Source organism: Corythoichthys intestinalis, chromosome 18 (genome assembly GCF_030265065.1).
Source record: "Corythoichthys intestinalis isolate RoL2023-P3 chromosome 18, ASM3026506v1, whole genome shotgun sequence".
Taxonomy (NCBI): domain Eukaryota; kingdom Metazoa; phylum Chordata; class Actinopteri; order Syngnathiformes; family Syngnathidae; genus Corythoichthys; species Corythoichthys intestinalis.
Window position 1 is genome coordinate 28,945,459 of NC_080412.1, and position 19,991 is coordinate 28,965,449.

At 40.9% G+C, this 19,991-nt stretch overlaps 1 protein-coding gene and 1 pseudogene across 1 annotated transcript; both read left to right on the forward strand.

Moving 5' to 3' along the window:
* The first annotated feature begins 2,061 nt into the window (after positions 1–2,061).
* On the forward strand, positions 2,062–2,989 carry LOC130906885 (odorant receptor 131-2-like; annotated as a pseudogene).
* Positions 2,990–15,976: 12,987 nt separating this feature from the next.
* Positions 15,977–17,014, forward strand: LOC130906886 (odorant receptor 131-2-like). The gene has a single exon (XM_057821565.1). It carries the CDS (start codon positions 15,977–15,979, stop codon positions 17,012–17,014), a length of 1,038 nt encoding a protein of 345 aa, XP_057677548.1.
* Positions 17,015–19,991: the final 2,977 nt, after the last annotated feature.

A 19,991-nucleotide genomic window follows, 5' to 3' on the forward strand; every position in this document is an offset into this window, starting at 1 on the left:
ATGGAGTTTTTGAATTGAAACAAGGTAAGTACGAGAATAATCTCGTTAAAGTCATGGCGTCTGTAATTCTGCTCTCACGTGCTTTCACCTCCAGATAGGGTTTTGCTGTTTAAATAACTTTTTTTAAATGCCCTCCTTTTCAAAAATTTTCTTCCCCCAGAAAATTGAGATTTTAAGCTTTCCAACGATGTATAACACATCCATATCGGACAATTTTGAACTTTGCCAAATTTGGGGTCTCGGAGCGGAACTTCAAGTCACCTAAGTGTTTTCCGCCATTTATACATACAGTATATACACTGTATTATAATAAAAAAAATTTTTTAAATCGACGTCTCGCCCACCCGGGCGGTATGGTCTCTCCTCTCAAGCTCAGGTCCTCTACCAGAGGCCTGGGAGCTTGAGGGTTCCGCGCAGGATCTTAGCTGTCCCTAGGATTGCGCTCTTCTGAATGGAGACGTCGGACGTTGTTCCTGGTATCTGTTGGAGCCATGCACCCAGCTTGGAGGTTACTGCCCCTAGTGTCCCGATCACTACTGGCCTACTGCCTTCACTCCCCACATTTTCTCCATCTCTTCCTTCAACCCTTGATATTTCACCAGTCCGTACTGGGCACAGATGTTCCTGTACACTATGAATGAGGTGTGTCCAAAACATTTGGCCTGTACTGCACATGAATGAGCTATTCTATGCGTAAAGTGAGAAACACAGCTGATGCTCCAGAAGGAAGTCACCCCAAAGATAGTCGTAAAAAGACTCAACTATACACACAACCTGGACCTTCACAATGCATTTCAAACTTTTGACCACAAAACAACTAAGGTAAGATGTGCGCAGAGATTCTCTGTACTAGTGTGCAAGCCAGGTTTTTATTTGTCAAGCACAAAGCATTTGGGTTATTAATTACAAGGGACTTTCTGTTGTTAGCTGGGGGCCAGAGCTAACTGTTACTACCAGCAGTGATATATACTCACTTTCTTGAAAAACCTTCTTATGCCCATGCTTCATCCATCTATTTACGTTCACGCTCTGCTCTGTGTGCATCAGCGGTACACACACGATGACGGTTGGAGCAAAGTCAGAGGAATAATGTAGACTGAACTTTTAGCGGTGTGGCCATTCTTTATATGAATGATATGATATGTGGAATGGATTGGACAACGACGCACTGCAGGGGCTATCTACCTTAGTCGATGAAGTGAGGGGATACGGACAGATTTATGATCATATTTAGGTTAATAATGACAGGTTATATGATTATTGATTTCAACTGATATTCTGGCAACTTCATAGTGAAAATGTCAGCATTCTTTTTTTTTAAATAAAACAACAAATTTTTTAGGGGGGCTTAAGAATATTTTAGGCCTGACGACGCCACTACTGGTTGCCATTGACTGAACCTCTCAGTCTAAATGGATTGCATCCTCAATGGCATGCAATCAGTAAAATACTATGATTAAAAAAAAAAATTACTGTTACTAAGGACCGTAACCAGAGTGTATTTTGTTTTTATCCATTTTTTTATTATTATTATTAACATCATATAATTAACCTAGCTTTTATTAACATTGTATTAATTTCAAAATCTATTCATATAATTATATAAATATATCACAAAAAATACAATAATGACTAATAAATAAAAATATTTATATGACAATAATAATAGTGGCTAATATTTGTGTCTTAATGACAAAAAATTCTCACTTGTCCTGTGAAGGGTTAAACTTTTGAAAAGCTGTCCACTGTTGTGACCACTGTACGTGAAACGGCTATCAACAACCTTTGTACTGTTCGAAAGGCTTTAATGTTATTTCTTAAATTTACTCAATGGCTGCCTCTGACGGTGATAGACGTTCAAACCATTTGATGCTTACAAGGGGCGGGGTCACTGTTGGTGTGTCATGGTGACCTGATGGGTCAACATGGCGAAAGCAAGCATATAAAGCCGTCTATCAGGCAGTCAGTCTACTGTGATGTGACTCAACAAGCTTGAGAACGTTTAGACTTTTTGGGGGGGGGGCGGGGGCTACGTTTTTCCCATTCATGCAACCTTTTTTGATGTCCAATGCGACCTCCAGAGTGGGCTTTGTGGAGCGGATCGTAACCATCACCCTAACCACCTCCTTCTGCTCAATCATCTTTTTTGTCAACGGGGCTATGTTGTTAACCTTGAGGAGCAAAAGTGTTTTTCGGGAAACGGCGCGCTATATCCTGCTGTTCAACCTGCTGCTTGTAGACACGCTTCAGCTAAGCGTCAGCCAGCTAATGTACTGTCTGAGCGCCTCTCGCTTCACCCTCTCGTATCCCGTGTGCGGCTTTCTCTGCTTGTTCGCCAGTCTTCTCACTAGAATGTCTCCTGTACTGCTAGTTGCAATGTCATTGGAGAGATATGTGGCTGTGTGCCACCCTCTCCGACACGCCTCCGTCACTACCGTCGGGAACACGGCAGTGGTCGTGTACGCCTTATGGAGCTTTTGTTTTTTCACTGTTCTCATTCAGGCACTTTTATTTATATATCATTATCCTTTCGACCAACTGGAGAGTCTGCAAATGACACAGTTGTGCAGCTACAACACCCTGCTCCTTGTTTCTGCCGGTCAGATTCACCACACTGTTTCCACGTTTTTTTGTGTTCATCTCAGCAGGCCTGAGCATTATTTTCAGCTACGTAGGCGTAATCATTGTGGCCAGATCAATGGCCACAAACAAAGACATCCCAATTAAAGCTCGTAACACACTGCTGCTGCACCTGTTCCAGTTGGGCCTCTGCCTCTTGTCAGTCCTCTACATAACTCTGTTATCAAAGATCGCCACTTTCTTTGAATGGCTGGTTTTCATGCGACTCCAATGTTTTTTGTTTATATGCTTTATCCTACTGCCCAGAGGTCTGGGTTCGCTGGTGTACGGCCTGAGAGATCAGAGCCTCAGGGTTCTGTTTCTGTACCATCTCTGCTGTCACGTTGAATTGTCAGTCGCTCCTGATTAAGTTGTTATTGTGTCATGATAACATCTCTCTTTTGTTCTGTATGCACCTGGGACACATTCAAACCTCATGCTTCGTACTCCCATCAACTCGAAGAAACACATTTGCATGGAATCCCTTTTTACTCTGCATTGATTTGTTAGTACATGGCATGTTAATACAAGCATGATGTGTATGTACAAGTCTATTGTAAGACATTTGCAACAGAAACCTTGAGAATTTTGAACTTTTTGACAATGACTTGGGGGGAACTGTCTTAGGCTACTGGAAAATGTTTTAGACTGTTATATAGTATACTTTGTATGACTTGCCTTTGTTGGATAATAAAATGACATGATGTTTGAAAAGCTTGTCCTCATATTCTTTAAAGTTGCCCATGAATGTGTTTGTCAAGAAATAACATGGAGGGGGGAAAACAAACAGAAAACACCACAATGTAAAATTATTGAACTTGACACTGATATTATATACTGTAGTCTTGGCCCAAAGTGATATTTGATTCTATCAAAAATGAAATACAGATTATAAACTCTTCAAAACGTAGAATAAGCTTGTCAGTAGAACCACACCAAGACAAACAGCCACACTGTCACTTTGTACACGTCTTTTCAGGGCCTTAATCACACACATTAGCACATTTTTATACCTGTAGGTTCATGCCGAACAAACATAATTTCGGCTCCAATTGATAATTTCTTTTTGTCACTATTGAAGATAACTTATACTTGAAGCCTACATAGATGAGACTGTACTGAGGGAAGAATTTAGCCAAGTACATATTAAACAGATAGTTGAGATCAGTGGTGTTACCAGGATGCCAGGTGTGGGTGGGCATTAGTCTTACCTGGAGGGGCACAAAAAAAAAAAAAAGCTACAATGCTCAAGTCAGTCGAAATCCAGCGTAGGGCTACTGGACCTTAAAACATGTTTTGTTTTCTCCTTGAGATAACTGTTGTTGTGATTTGGTCTAAACCAGACATGTCCAAAGTCCGGCCCGGGGGCCAAATGCGGCCCGTGGTCAAATTTCATCTGGCCCCCAGCCTCTGTCATAAAATCAATAACATCTGGCCCGCACACAGACTTAATAATTTGGTCAGCAGTACTGCTACCAGCATATGAAGTAGCTTACACACTAAATGCTGTTCCTCATATACCCACTAAAACGCAGCAGCACTCTAAGAAATATTACCCCGTGTGACCCTTTACTCCCAATTTTCTAAAATGGTGACAATCAACAAAAACAAGAAAGATGACTGCAACGGCCGACGCTTCAAGGATAGGTGGAAATTGGACTATTTCTTCACTAAAATACGCAACAACTGTGTCTGCCTTATTTGCAAAGAGACAGTCGCTGTTTTTAAAGAGTTCAATGTGAGGCGATATTACCAAACAAGACACGCTGACATGTACAACAAGATTACAGGGATGATACGTAGCGAGAAATTGAAGCAACTTGAAGGTAGTTTAACGTCACAGCAGCAGTATTTTGCAAGAGCCCGAGAGCCGAAAGAGAACACCACAAAGGTTAGTTGCGAGATTGTTGAAATTATTAATAAAAAAATAATAATAAAGCAAATGTGACACAGAGAACGGCTTGCTAAAATTTGCTTAAATACTGTATATTGTTCTACGTAAACCCCCACATTTTTATCACATCAAATCTGGCCCTCTTTGCAAAAAGTTTGGACACCCCTGGTCTAAACAAATAAAAGTTGAATTGATTTGATTTGATTTGACTTAGAACACATCCATAACTGAACAGTATGGACATGCAGGTGACAATGTTTTTTTTTTTTTTTTAGGTTTTATTATTATTATTATAATTTTTCTTTGTTCTGTAGCCCCTCAATTTGACCCCCTTAGAATGCTTCAAAATGCACCAAAATCAACAGGCAGGTCAACACAGGTGCAATGTTTGATACCGTGTAAAGACAAATTCCAAATACACTATGTAGCGCCCCCTAGCAGTCATTCTTTGTCCCGCTGACATTTTGAGCCCTACTTTGACCCCCTCAGAATGCTTCAAAACTCACCAAACTCAACAGCCAGGTGCGCACTGGTGAAAACTTGCTAAAATGTAAAAAGAAAAAAATCAAAATATGCATTAATGTGTGTAGCGCCCCCTAGGAACAAAACCAACATTACATTTCATTTTTGTTTTTGTTTTTTCAAGCTGAAAGAGGACGCAACAACGCAAAGGTTAAAACTTAGAACACATCAGTACTATATGAATGGGATACCATACGCGGTGCCCAGACTGCCGTTTGTACAACATCCAGTTTTCTTTGGGTGGGCAGAGCATGTCCGTGGGTGGGCAATGCCCACCCCTGCCCCCCGGTAACGCCCCTGATTGAGATGTGCATTCAAATGATTACACGGAGACGTACCTGGAACTGAACATACAGATGTTGAAAATCAAATAAAATCATAGATCATTTTCTAGGGATTTCTTTCCTTTCCCTCTAATTATTCAATATAACTGCACAGGGGAGATTTAACAAAAAAAAAAACAAAAAAAAATCTGAAAAAAGGAATTACATTCATCTCCTAGTCACTTCAATGGCCAAATTTGTTTTTCTTTCAAAATTGTTTCCTCTTCTGCCGGCTGCTTCTCCCGCCTGCCTGTGTATGTGTGTGCGCTGTAGTGATGATCTGCTTCAAACATGTCATGGAAGCACATACACAGTACTCAGAGGTCAAGAGCGCTACCCGTGTCTGACAGAGCACCACGGCGGTTTGGTCATGTTTTTGATGTTGATCTTGATCATGTTTGATGATTATCTATCTATCTATCTATCTATCTATCTATCTATCTATCTATCTATCTATCTATCTATCTATCTATCTATCTATCTATCTATCTATCTATCTATCTATCTATCTATCTATCTATCTATCTATCTATACAGTGGGGCAAATAAGTATTTAGTCAACCACCAATTGTGCAAGTTCTCCTACTTGAAAAGATTAGAGAGGCATAACGAGGTCTAACGAGGCTCCGCTCGTTACCTGTATTAATGGCACCTGTTTTAACTCATTATCGGTATAAAAGACACCTGTCCACAAACTCAGTCAGTCACACTCCAAACTCCACTATAGCCAAGACCAAAGAGCTGTCGAAGGACACCAGAGACAAAATTGTAGACCTGCTCCAGGCTGGGAAGACTGAATCTGCAATAGGTAAAACGCTTGGTGTAAAGAAATCAACTGTGTGAGCAATTATTAGAAAATGGAAGACATCAAGACCACTGATAATCTCCCTCGATCTGGGGCTCCATGCAAGATCTCACCCCGTGGCGTCAAAATGATAACAAGAACCCTGAGCAAAAATCCCAGAACCACACGGGGGGACCTAGCGAATGATCTACAGAGAGCTGGGACCACAGTAACAAAGGCTAGTATCAGTAACACAATGAGACACCAGGGACTCAAATCCTGCACGGCCAGACGTGTCCCCCTGCTGAAGCCAGTACACGTCCAGGCCCGTCTGCGGTTCACTAGAGAGCATTTGGATGATCCAGAAGAGGACTGGGAGAATGTGTTATGGTCAGATGAAACCAATTTATTTATTATATTATACAGTGCCTTGCAAAAGTATTCGGCCCCCTTGAACCTTGCAACCTTTCTCCACATTTCAGGCTTCAAACATAAAGATATAAAATTTTAATTTTTTGTCAAGAATCAACAACAAGTGGGACACAATCGTGAAGTGGAACAAAATTTATTGGATAATTTAAACTTTTTTAACAAATAAAAAACTGAAAAGTGGGGCGTGCAATATTATTCGGCCCCCTTGCGTTAATACTTTGTAGCGCCACCTTTTGCTCCAATTACAGCTGCAAGTCGCTTGGGGTATGTTTCTATCAGTTTTGCACATCGAGAGACTGATATTCTTGCCTATTCTTCCTTGCAAAACAGCTCGAGCTCAGTGATGTTGGATGGAGAGTGTTTGTGAACAGCAGTCTTCAGCTCTTTCCACAGTTTCTCGATTGGATTCAGGTCTGGACTTTGACTTGGCCATTCTAACACCTGGATACCTTTATTTTTGAACCATTCCATTGTAGATTTGGCTTTATGTTTTGGATCATTGTCCTGTTGGGAGATAAATCTCCGTCCCAGTCTCAGGTCTTGTGCAGATACCAACAGGTTTTCTTCCAGAATGTTCCTGTATTTGGCTGCATCCATCTTCCCGTCAATTTTAACCATCTTCCCTGTCCCTGCTGAAGAAAAGCAGGCCCAAACCATGATGCTGCCACCACGTTTGACAGTGGGGATGGTGTGTTCAGGGTGATGAGCTGTGTTGCTTTTACGCCAAACATATCGTTTTGCATTGTGGCCAAAAAGTTCAATTTTGGTTTCATCTGACCAGAGCACCTTCTTCCACATGTTTGGTGTGTCTCCCAGGTGGCTTGTGGCAAACTTTAAACGAGACTTTTTATGAATATCTTTGAGAAATGGCTTTCTTCTTGCCACTCTTCCATAAAGGCCAGATTTGTGCAGTGTACGACTGATTGTTGTCCTATGGACAGACTCTCCCACCTCAGCTGTAGATCTCTGCAATTCATCCAGAGTGATCATGGGCCTCTTGGCTGCATCTCTCATCAGTTTTCTCCTTGTTTGAGAAGAAAGTTTGGAAGGATGGCCGGGTCTTGGTAGATTTGCAGTGGTCTGATGCTCCTTCCATTTCAATATGATGGCTTGCACAGTGCTCCTTGAGATGTTTAAAGCTTGGGAAATCTTTTTGTATCCAAATCCGGCTTTAAACTTCTCCACAACAGTATCTCGGACCTGCCTGGTGTGTTCCTTGGTTTTCATAATGCTCTCTGCACTTTAAACAGAACCCTGAGACTATCACAGAGCAGGTGCATTTATACGGAGACTTGATTACACACAGGTGGATTCTATTTATCATCATCGGTCATTTAGGACAACATTGGATCATTCAGAGATCCTCACTGAACTTCTGGAGTGAGTTTGCTGCGCTGAAAGTAAAGGGGCCGAATAATATTGCACGCCCCACTTTTCAGTTTTTTATTTGTTAAAAAAGTTTAAATTATCCAATAAATGTTGTTCCACTTCACGATTGTGTCCCACTTGTTGTTGATTCTTGACAAAAAAATTAAATTTCATATCTTTATGTTTGAAGCCTGAAATGTGGCGAAAGGTTGCAAGATTCAAGGGGCAGAATACTTTTGCAAGGCACTGTATATAATTATATAGGCCTGTCGCGATTACAAATTTTAGTGTGCGATAAGTTCTCTCATAAATTATTGCGATATGCGATAATATTGCGCCCCCCCCCCCAAAATTTTTTTTTAACCAATTTACAATAACACATTAAGAATAGAGTATATATTAATAAGACTAAGTAATATTAAGTACACCTATTTAAACGGCATAAATTTAAATGGCATACTTTAGAGATGGTTTGACTTGCGATTAATTGCGATTAATTACGATTAAATAATTTTTAAGCTGTAATTAACTCGATTAAAAATATTAATCGTTTGACACCCCTCATATATATATATATATATATATATATAATTATTATTTAAATAAAACATTTTTTTTCTTGTTTCTCTTTTCCAGCCCCCTCAATTTGTCGGTGGTACGTACCATACAGGGGCTTGTCCATCCATGATACCTCCTCAACGTCCTCCTCCTTACTGGGGGCCATTTCCATGATGTACTCTTGGAGGAATGTAGTTTCCTCCTGGATAGTGGCTCTGATGCTCACTAGTCCTCACCCTCCCTCTTTCCGCTTTGTGTAGAGCCTCAGGATGCTGGATTTAGGATGAAACCCTCCGGTATTGTAAGGAGCTTCCTTGTCTTAATGTTGGGAGCCTGCATCTCTTCCAGTGGCCAGGATACGATGCCAGCAGGGTATCTGATTACTGGTAGGGCATAGCTGTTAATGGCCTGGATCGTATTCTTGCCATTCAGCTGACTCTTGAGGACCTGCCTCACCCTCTGTAAGTATTTGGTTGTGGCAGACCTCCTAGTTGCTTCCTCATGGTTCCCATTTGCCTGTGTGATCCCCAGGTATTTGTCGCTGTCCTGCACATCTGTTATGTTGCCCTCAGCTAGCTCAGCCCCTTCAGTTGAGATCACCTTCCCTCTTCTGGATACCATTCGCCCACACTTATCTAGTCCGAATGACATCCCGATGTCATTGCTGTATATTCTTGTGAGGTGAATCAAGGAGTCGATGTCACGCACGTTCTTGGCATACAGCTTGATACCATCCATGTAGAGGAGGTGGCTGATGGTTGTTCCACTTAAGAACTGGTACCCGAAGCCACTCTTGGTGATGATCTGGCTGAGGGTGTTTAGGCCTATGCAGAACAGCAGGGGTGACAGAGCATCTCCTTGGTAGATACCGCATCTGATATCACAGCAGGATTTGAGATGCTGGCAGGCAAGGCATACATGGAATGGCATAACCAGGTAGCAGGCATAGTGTACAGGAATATCTGTACCGAGTACGGACTGGAGACCCCAGAGTCAAGGTGGGTCACAATTCCAAAGTTGGTCGAGAACAACCGAGCCGAGATCCTGTGGGACTTCCAGATCGAGACGGACAAACTGGTGAAGGCCAACCCGCCATAGTGGTGGTGGATAAACATCAGAAGACAGCAGTAGAGATAGATGGAGCAATCCCGACGATAGCAACATCAGGAAAAAAGAGCATGAAAAGCTGAAGAAATATCAAAGGTGGAAGAAAGAGTTGGAGAAAATGTGGGGTGTGAAGGCAACAGTGGTGCCAGTAGTGATCGGGACATTAGGGGCAGTAACCCCCAAGCTGGGTGCATGGCTCCAACAGATACCAGGAACATCTTCCGACGTCTCCGTTCAGAAGAGCGCAATCCTAGGGACAGCTAAGAGCCTGCGCAGAACCCTACAAGCTCCCAGGCTTCTGGTAGAGGACCCGAGTTTGAAAGGAGTGACCATACCGCCCGGGTGGGCGAGACGACGATTTATTAATATATATAGTATATATTTTAATTCATTCATTCATTCATTTTCCATGCCGCTTTTTCCTCAAGGACAATTTAGAGTCTTCAATCAGCCTTCCATGCATATTTTTGGGATGTGGGAGGAGTTCCCGGAGGAAACCCACACAGCAACGGGGAGAACATGCAAACTCCACACAAGAAGGCCGAAGATATATAGATACAGTATATAGATAGATACAGTATATACCGTAATTTCCGGACCATTGAGCGCCCCTGATTACAAGCCTCACCCAGTACATTCTTAAAGGAAAAAGCGTTTTGCACATGCATAAGCCTCTCCTGCCTATAAGCCGTGTGTGCCCACATAGTAAACTGAAATATTTATAAAGAAATACACAGTTTTCTAAGTTTAAATACCATACTTTAACAAATCGGGTTATGATATAGCGCGTGACTTACAGGTAAGGGAGGTGCGGAAGAGCAAGAGATGTGCTGTTGTTGTTGTTGCGGGTGTGTCTGTGTGTGTGCGTTGGCTGCTAGAGGCAGCAGTCGTGTGTTGTTCCACAAGTTTCCAAAATAAAGAATTGCAACCTAACTTAGCGGGTTACTTTTTGTCATCGTTACAATACCTTAACTTTTCTTTCCAAACAGCGCCAGCAACACGGCACTTAGCTGACTCCTCAAGCTCATTCTTGGGCGTGTGTCGTCCTCTTTGTCACGCGGCAGACCAGCTTTTCGAAACCCATTGGTGATGGTGGATTTTTTTCACGCTGCTCCACGCTGTCAGACTTTTGCAAAAGTCGCTCTTCGCATACGGCCACTTTTGTAAACGATCTGACGCCGCTGGCCATCCAAGCCTTGAATTCAACTCGGCACGTCATATCCATTTCTTCTAGCATTTTCCATGATGTGGGTATGCTAATTTTACTAATGCACAAAGATGAAGGTCTGCTACTTTTATTCGTGCACAAAGCACAAAGTTAAAATACGGGTAAGAGTGCAAACTAGCGTCTTCCTTGACACATATATTCCACGTGTCTTACGCTTGCATTTTATGCTAGAGCGGTCCTGGCGATCATTAGAAAAATTGATAAATTGGCCGCATCATTGCATACGCCGCAGGATTCAAAATGAGGGAAAAAAGTAACGGCTTGTAATCCGGAAATTACGGTATATTAGAGTTTGGGACTGGGAGGGGAAAAAGGATAAGGCATACAGGCCTGCTGTGGGGCTCTAACACTTGGCTAGTATCTCAAATTTCCTTAGCTGGATGGTGTTGATGCGACTCGAAGCCAGTCTGTTTGTATTTTTTTTTCTACTCCCCAAATGCCTGAGTTCTCTCATCTACGGGTTAAAGGATCAGAATATCAGGGTCGTGCTGGTGTACTATCCTTGCTGTCATCTCAAATGGTCACCCACTCATGCTTAAAGACCTATTGAGTCCTGATAACCTTGTTTCATCCTCCTGCCTACACCAGAAACACATTCAAACTCTACTGCTATCAACACAAAGAAACTCAGCAGAACTCTGCTTTCATTTGTCAATCATATCTATATGAAGGGATGTATTTCTACGTGTTTATTGTATAGTATGTGCATGAAAATGCTTTGAGCTGCTGGATGGGGGGGGGATGCTTTAGAATGTTGTATGTTCTGTCTTGCTTTACTGCCTCACAAAATGAAACGATGTCAGAAAGCTTTTTCGCATGAATGTATTTGTCAAGAAATTACCATTCAACTGTGATGAAGAAATTGTCTAATAAACCAGAAAACACCAGACGAATTTCTTTCATGATGAAGTAGTGAATGAAGCACTCCCCAGTGGCAACAACACAATCTCGTAATGAAGAAAAAGTCTCATAGCCTCACAATAATCACATTATTAAAGGAACTCGAAGCAACTTCTTGACCTCAGATAGTCCATCTCAAACTCTTCTTCAGTGTGGGCCATTGTACGTCCAGCAAACACTGTAAATCCCAGCCATGACATCATGTGTATCATAAAAGTTTTCTTTGGTCTTTCTCAAGTAGTGTCCCCACAGACAGATCCATGCAACACCCACAGGACTCATTAATAAAGTTAATAATCGGTGAAAACATTTTGAATAATTAATGTACCTAAATGAGCCTTTTGGGGACGAGGTCAGAGGTATTGAAAACAAGGTGGTAGGTCACATGTACACCAGAGAGAACAAAGAAAGTAAAGCACATAATTAGAAAAGTTCTGAACAACAACAAACACGTAAGTCACGAAGACCTAAATGAGCCTTTTGGGGACGAGGTCAGAGGTATTGAAAACAAGGTGGTAGGTCACACGTACACCAGAGAGAACAAAGAAAGTAAAGCACTTAATTAGAAAAGTTCTGAACAACAACAAACACGTAAGTCATGAAGACAAATGAAATAGAATATATTCTTCTGCACAAATAATATCATTTACAATAACTATTACATTCAGCACTACAAATATGCTGTACACAGACTCTAATAAGTGTAGTAGTAGTTTTGTATGCATAGTGTTATCCTGTCTACATTAACATTCAATATAAGTAATAATAGTATTACATATTAGTGTAATATACTGTATATCCTCTATATAGCAGCAATTTCATGTTTGCCATGCCACATTAGAAATACTTCATTTTTTTGTCTTGCAGCGGTATAAATATATTTGTAGTGTCATATGATGTCAAAATGTCAAACTCTATGTAATAGGCTTGTCATGTCACACATTGTTTTGTCATTTGGATATATATATATTTTTTTTTTTTTTTAATTTTTTTTATTTTTTTTTTCTCCATCAAGTGGTTGTATTTATTTTAGGCAAAGCAAAATGTCAAAGGTAAACAAAACAAATGTCATAGAAGGTGAGAGATGAAAATCTGCATTAAAGAGAGAAAATACCATCGTTAGCAACATTACCATTGCCTATCCATAATAATCCCTAATTTTTTGTGTCTGCTTTTTATCATTTATTCTATTAGTATTTATATTGCCTTCACATCTCTTTTAGTATTTTAAATTTGCCTTAAATGTTCTATACTTAATTTTTTTTGGATGTTATCAATCTTTAATTTGTTTAAATGTTTTTTTAAATGATTGTATGGCGACCTTGAGTACCAAAAAGGAGCCTTCAAATAAAATGTATTATTATTATTATTATTATTATTATTATTTGATACATACATTTTTTTTTTTTAATCGCCCAGCAGTAGTTGTCAGCAAAACCAACATCCGTGTTTTTTGTCAGGACGGGAGTGGAAACCTTAATAGAATAGAATAGCCCTTTATTGTCATTATACAGTTGTACAATTAAATTGTGGAGCATCTCCCTTTACAGTGAAGGACAAGTAAAAATCTCGTAAGTGGCTTGCAAGAATAAAATCTAAATAAATATAAAATATGTACGACGTAGTTCTATGTTCGGGCAGTGCAAATAATTGAAGGGAAGTAGCAGCAGTTGACAGTAAAGGCATTGAATATTGTAAATTAATATTGCACGTAAATAAGTATTGCACATAGAATATGTGTGAATAGAAGTTAAGTAGCAGAAGTTGACGGTGAGGCATTGAATATTGCACTTAGAAAGTATTGCAGACAGTATATTGCATGTAAATGAGTATTTGACATTGGGTGATGTGGTGTTCCATATGGCTGTTCAGGGTGGAGATGACGTTAGCAAAGAAACGGTTCCTCAGTCTGTTTGTTCTTGCTTGTAAAACACCTATAGTGTCTCCCAGAGGGGAGCAGTTCAAACAGCCGGGCCACACAATCACAAATTGTAATGTCAGAGTACTAGCAGAGATTAAATAAGGCCCAGATTGTCCTGCTTCAAAGCAGGGAAGCAGTGGATGACACCAGTGTCTCGGAGCAAGGGTCACAAATTTGTGGCCCCCTACTCGGGCTGACGACAGTTTTCAGCAGTCTTTCCAACAAAAACGTAATTTCAACATGACACCAGGTGGATGGAAAATGAGAGACACAATAAATTTTTAGTTGAGTGCAGTGGCGTCCTGACCCCGATGTGTATTCTTTACACGGAGAAAGTTCCAAAGCTAAAAAAGTACACCATTAGACATCATTACTCAACAAGAAAGTGTAAAATAGCATGGAACTGAGAGAGGGGAGCATGTCATTGAAGTGTGTTTGACACCAAAAAGCATGTTTATTTCATATTTCACGCAGTGTTTTATGCTCCTGAATGAAATGGACTGCTTGGATGTGTGTGGAAGCGATCATTTTATAAATTCAATTTTTGAATCCCGCGCCATGAAAATGAGTGACTTCCTGCTCCAGTCTCGAGTTGAGAAAGAGGGCGCTGTGACGTGTACGGTAGAAGGAGTCCTCCTCACTCTCCAGCCGTACTGTTGTATGAGAAGGACTAAGGATTTAGCTGATTTTGCGGATTAATTTGTTTATTTTTCGCATCACGCCAGCCAAACGGCTGCAGAAAAATGTTGCTGCACCAGGGAGAGGCGTGTGAGCCTTTTTGGGGTTTCAAAAGGTTCCCATTCACTGGTGGATATTGGCCAAAACAAGCCCTACCACTATGGGACCATTGGAATTACGAGGAAGTGAGTAAACATCGTGTTTTGAATTATGTCAAATACTGGGATCATTTTAATACGTAGGTGGCTTGCATTTTGTGGCTGACATGCTCCTTGTCTACTCGGCTGACGACCGGCAGCTTGTCGCACATCCCCCCGCCGGGACAACACTATACTCAGCTTATTGCCCTCTTCGTGTGCCCAGTGTTCTGTCAAATTTTCCAACTGATCAGAAATTGCAACTTTGTGTTAAAAATAGCCGCGAATAGAGCGATTACAAAGTAAACACTACAAACTTTCTTTAAATAAAGGACTACCGTATTGGCCCAAATATAAGACGGCCCTGATTATAAGACGACCACCTCTTTTTCAAGACTCTAATCTATTGTGATAAAACAACAAAATTGCAATAACTGCATTAAAGTGAAGTCTAACTCTAACTGTAGTCTTCAAACAAATCTGAATAAGGAAAAACGTTGCAATAAAATAATGCAAACTGGTTAAATTTGAGGGTAGCTGAGATCTCTCATGACAGAACATCGCTTCAATGATATCTGGCACCATCTAGCGTCGTGAATGGGTATAACTTCTAGACCGCGAATATAAGACGACCTCCGCTTTTTCAGTCTTATTTCAAAGCAGAAAACACCGTCTTAAATCGGGCCAATACGGTACCTGCGTTTGATTATGGATGGGCAAGTAAAAAGCTCATCCACATTCTGTCATGTTAGCTGCACAACAACTGCAGCCGCTCTCCTATGACGCTCTCGCTGTTTATGTCTTCGCTGTGTACATTTTGCCATATTCGTGTTGCCCATTTGGCAGCTACACGCTCCTCCGACGTCGGCCGGTTTGTCCGGCGGTATTGTACCGTTTATGTTATCAACTATTATTCATAAATATTGATTATACTTTTAGGGAATAGTTGAAGCTTTTTTGTAGAATGCTTGTGGCCCACATTCACTCAGAGTTTATCTCGCACGGCCCTCGGATAAGTTGAGTTTGAGACCCCTGACAGGGAACTAATATGATTGCCCGACCAACCCATCCCATCACCGCATGTTTTGATGCTTTTTTGTCAACTTCAATGCATTTGATTTCAATTGACAATGATTGACAAACCCGATCTGCTTCCATTTGTTTTTACATCGGCTACAATGTAAGTTCGGTATATAACAATACAATACAAAACTACGAAATAGATCAATAACTGTCCTACTGTTAGAACTGCTTTAAAGTGATGTCCTCATTGGCTGCATTTGATGCTGATGGACATTCAATCCATTCCAGTGTGAGACCATCAAGGGGTGGGGGCAATGTGGTGTTGCATGGTGACCTGATGTGTCAACATTGAGCAAGCAAACATATAAAGCAGTCGACCTGGCAGTCTGCAGTAATGTGACTCAACAGGCTGGGGAACGTTTAGTCTTTCAGTTTTATTTATTTATTTATTTAGCTACTTTTTTGCTGCATTTTCAACACTCATGCAGCATTTGTTGGTGGCAAACATGACTGCTGGGCTCAGCCTTATGGAGCATTTGGTAACTGCCACCATGACCATCTCCTCCTGCTTGATGTTCCTCTTTGTAAACGGTGTTATGTTGTTCACCTTGAGGAGTAAACCTGTGTTCCGGGAGATGCCGCGCTACATCCTGCTGTTTCACCTACTGCTTGGAGACACGCTCCAGCTGGCCTTCAGCCTGCTGTTGTACTTGCTGAGCGCCTCGCTCATCACCGTCACGTATCCATTGTGCGGCGTGCTCGTCATGTTAGGTAATCTTGTTAGTAGGGTATCTGCTTTGGTGCTAGTGGTAATGTCACTGGAGAGATATGTTGCTGTGTGCCACCCTCTCCGACATACCTCCATCACTACCGTTAGGAACATGAATGTTGCGGTGCTCGCTGTGTGGCTTTTTTGTTTTGTGAACGTTCTCATTCAGGGACTTTTATTGATCGAGTTTCCTTTTGACCAGCTGGAGAGTCTGCAAATGACACAGAGGTGCACCTTCCATGCTATTTTACTTGTTCCTGTTTTAGAACATTACTATGATGTTTATACTTATTTTGTGTTCATCTTGGCGGGCCTGAGCATCATTTTCAGCTACCTCGGAGTTATCATGGTTGCCAAATCGGCGGCCACGGACAAAGACTCCACCCATAAAGCTCGGAACACGCTGCTACTGCACCTGGTGCAGTTGGGTCTCAGCCTATTGTCAGTGCCCTTCGCTATTATCTTGACAAAATTCTCAACTTTGTTAAACCGGTTGGTATTCTCACGAGTCCGATCGAGCCTATTTGTGTGCTTTTACCTCCTTCCCAGAAGTCTGAGCGGGCTGGTGTACGGGTTGAGAGATCAGAATCTCAGAGTCGTGTTTGTGTACCATTTCTGCTGTCACCTCAAAGTGTCTGTTAATGCTGTGATTGAGCCACAAGAGCCTCTTTCTGTCATCCTGCCTGGGACACATTCGAACTTGATACGCTGTCATGCCTTCAACACAAAGAAACACACATGTGCACAATGACAATAACGGCACATTCATTTGTCAGTACAAACAGAATATGCTTGTACTATAACTGTACTTCTAAATGTCGTTATCTGTATGCTACAGAAACTATAAGGAGTGGGGCGAGAGGCTTGAGCTGGTGGATGGTGGGAAAAGTATAAAGGATGCCCCACAGCATGTATTCTGTGTGACCTGGCTAAAATTCATCATAAAATGACACTGTCACAATCATTTTATTAAGGGAACAATAACACAGAACGCAATAAAACAAATAAACAAGAAAACACCACCAGATGAATGTTCTTCATTGTAAAGCAGTGATGGGGGGGGGGGGGGATGCCCCACATAAATTAAAAAAATACAAAATTAAACAACTTGCAACCAAAAGTGGAAAGTGTGAAACCACTGAATTTGCGGCCAAAAATCATGGGGAAGCCCTGTTTTTCAGGTTTCTTATGTGTCGATTTAACAAACTTTGGCCTCAAAAACCCAGCACAAGTACTATGTCCTGCAACACTGGGCTATGCTGCTTGTGTAAGAGTGAACTCTGCAATTTATTTTTTACTACTGCATTTGCGCACCTGGGCAGACCACAGAAAAGCACAGATATTATAGTCACACTTTGATTTGTTTATTCTGTTTTATTGGCGCTATTGTAACACAGTCAGTGCCGTTGACAGCAATAGACATCTAATCCATTTTAACTGGTATGGGTGGCATTGAAGGATACTGCTTCAGCCAACCCCTCTTAGTCCAAATGGAATGTACGTCTTTTACAGTCAAAGGCTGTCTTGTGTTATGATATGAAATAACATTAAAGCTCTTAGAACAATTGGAAAGTTCTTGATGTGCATTCATACTTTCAGTGCTATCGATAAACCTAAAGGGCCACACAATCACAAATTGCAATGTCAGAGTACCAACAGAGACTAATTTAAGACAAGATTTTCCTCTTTCTAGCCAGAGGAGATGTGTATGACACTGCTGGCTTGGAGCAAAGGTCTCAAACTTGTGGCCCCCTACTCAACATCCGGGGCATAACTTGGGATGATGACAGTTTACAGCATTCTTAGCCAACAAAAACATAATTTCAACGTGACACCAGGTGGATGGAAAATGGGAGACAGAATGTTTTTTAGTTGAGTGCAGCGGCATCCTGATGTGTATTCTTTACATGGAGAAAGTTCCAAAGCTAAAAAAAGTAGACCAATAGATGTCATTACTCCACTAGAAAGTGTAAAATAGCATGGAGCCGATAGAAGGGGAGTGTCATCAATCTTCTTCATGGTCTGAGGAACCGTTTATGTTCTAAATTATTATTCATAAAAATTGATTATACTTTTAGGGAATAGTTAACGCCTTTTTGTAGAATGCATGTGGCCCACATTCACCCAGATGTTTATCTCGGACGGTCCTCGGATAAGTTTAGTTTGAAATCCCTGACAGTAAACTATTTTGATTGTCTGACCAACCCATCCCATCACCGCATGTTTTGATGCTTTCTTGTCAACTTCAATGCATTTGATTCCATTGACAATGATAGACAAACCAGATCTGCTACTTTTGTTTTTACATCAGCTGAATGTAAGTTTGTTATATTACAATCAAACATAGACTTCATAATGTTTTGACGGGACACAGGGCGTGGGGGGCCAATTCATAGGAGGCCTACCGTAATTTCCTGAATATAACGTGCACTTTTTCCCCCAAAATCAACTTGTAAAATCATGGTGCGCATTATAAACGGGTACATGGATGGAGACAGAAATATATATATATTACATATACAGTACTGTGCAAAAGTTTTAGGCAGGTGTCCTGCCTAAAACTTTCGCACAGTACTGTATATACAAACCGATTTTTTTTTTTTTTTTTTTATTGACACGGCCACGTTGTGTTGAAGAAACGTATGCGGCGCCCCTTTGCCGACCATTACGGTACGTGACGTCACCATTTTGTTTAGGTAACACTTCACTCTAATCGGCCGAATGATTTCGTCTGTGTTAAATTCTGCTTTTTTCACTCTTCATAAAGCACAGAATTTAGTTTCTTGAACTCATTTGAGTCAACGTTTATTGGAGCTCCACAACTCAGACCATAACAAACGTAACAACACAGACTTCCTGTGTGTGTGCGTCAACTATATCCGTCCCTCGGGAAACTCAAACCCAAATAACAATAGTTCTTATTGTTACTGTCGTGTCGACAGCGATGACCTCTCTCTGATTTCCGACTTATGTTCTCACTTTCATTTTACCGTATCAATCCATGGAAGAAACATTTATTCATCATGATGAAACGAGCAAGTTATACAGCAGCCTTTAAAAGAAAAGTCACATCTGTTTTGTTTTCTCCTAGATTCTGGTAAGTTGGAGAAGTTGTCAAATCATATTATTACCGTAAATATTGTCAGTTTATGGTAATGTTTTGACCTACCAATGTGCTATGCTTGTGCAGTGTTTCATCAGTCAGTAAAATGACATTTCTGTATCGAGCTCTGTTTTCTTGTATTCTTCTATATATTGGTGCTAAAATTAGGGTGTGCGTTATCAACGGGTACAATAATTTTCCCTAGATTTTACAAGTAAATTTGGGGTGCGCATTATATTCGGGAAATTACGGTATCTCCGTCAAAGCTGACCGCGTGGAAACACAGATAAAGAGCTTTATACGTTGAAAATTCTTGTGAATAAATGCTTAAATCCCTGAATTCTTTATAGATATGGATGTAAAACAGTCTCGATTCTTGGTTAAAAGCAAAAAACAAGGCAGTTAGCATTTCTTTTACATAAATATTGCGAAGTATAATGCCAATGCTGTAGCGGCTAATTTCTCCCATTGTCTGTTTCAAAATGCATGCATGGTACGAAAAATATAATAATTACCTTGAATCCTCAAACAAATCACTCCTGAGACAATCATTCTTGTTTGTATCCGGTACAGCTTCCGTACTTTTTCAACCTAAATCCGGCGTTGGGTCACTGCATGTGTTGAA

What these genes read in the sequence shown, in the direction of transcription:
- LOC130906886 (XM_057821565.1), top strand. Translation starts at nt 15,977, where the DNA reads ATGCAGCATTTGTTGGTGGCAAACATGACTGCTGGGCTCAGCCTTATG.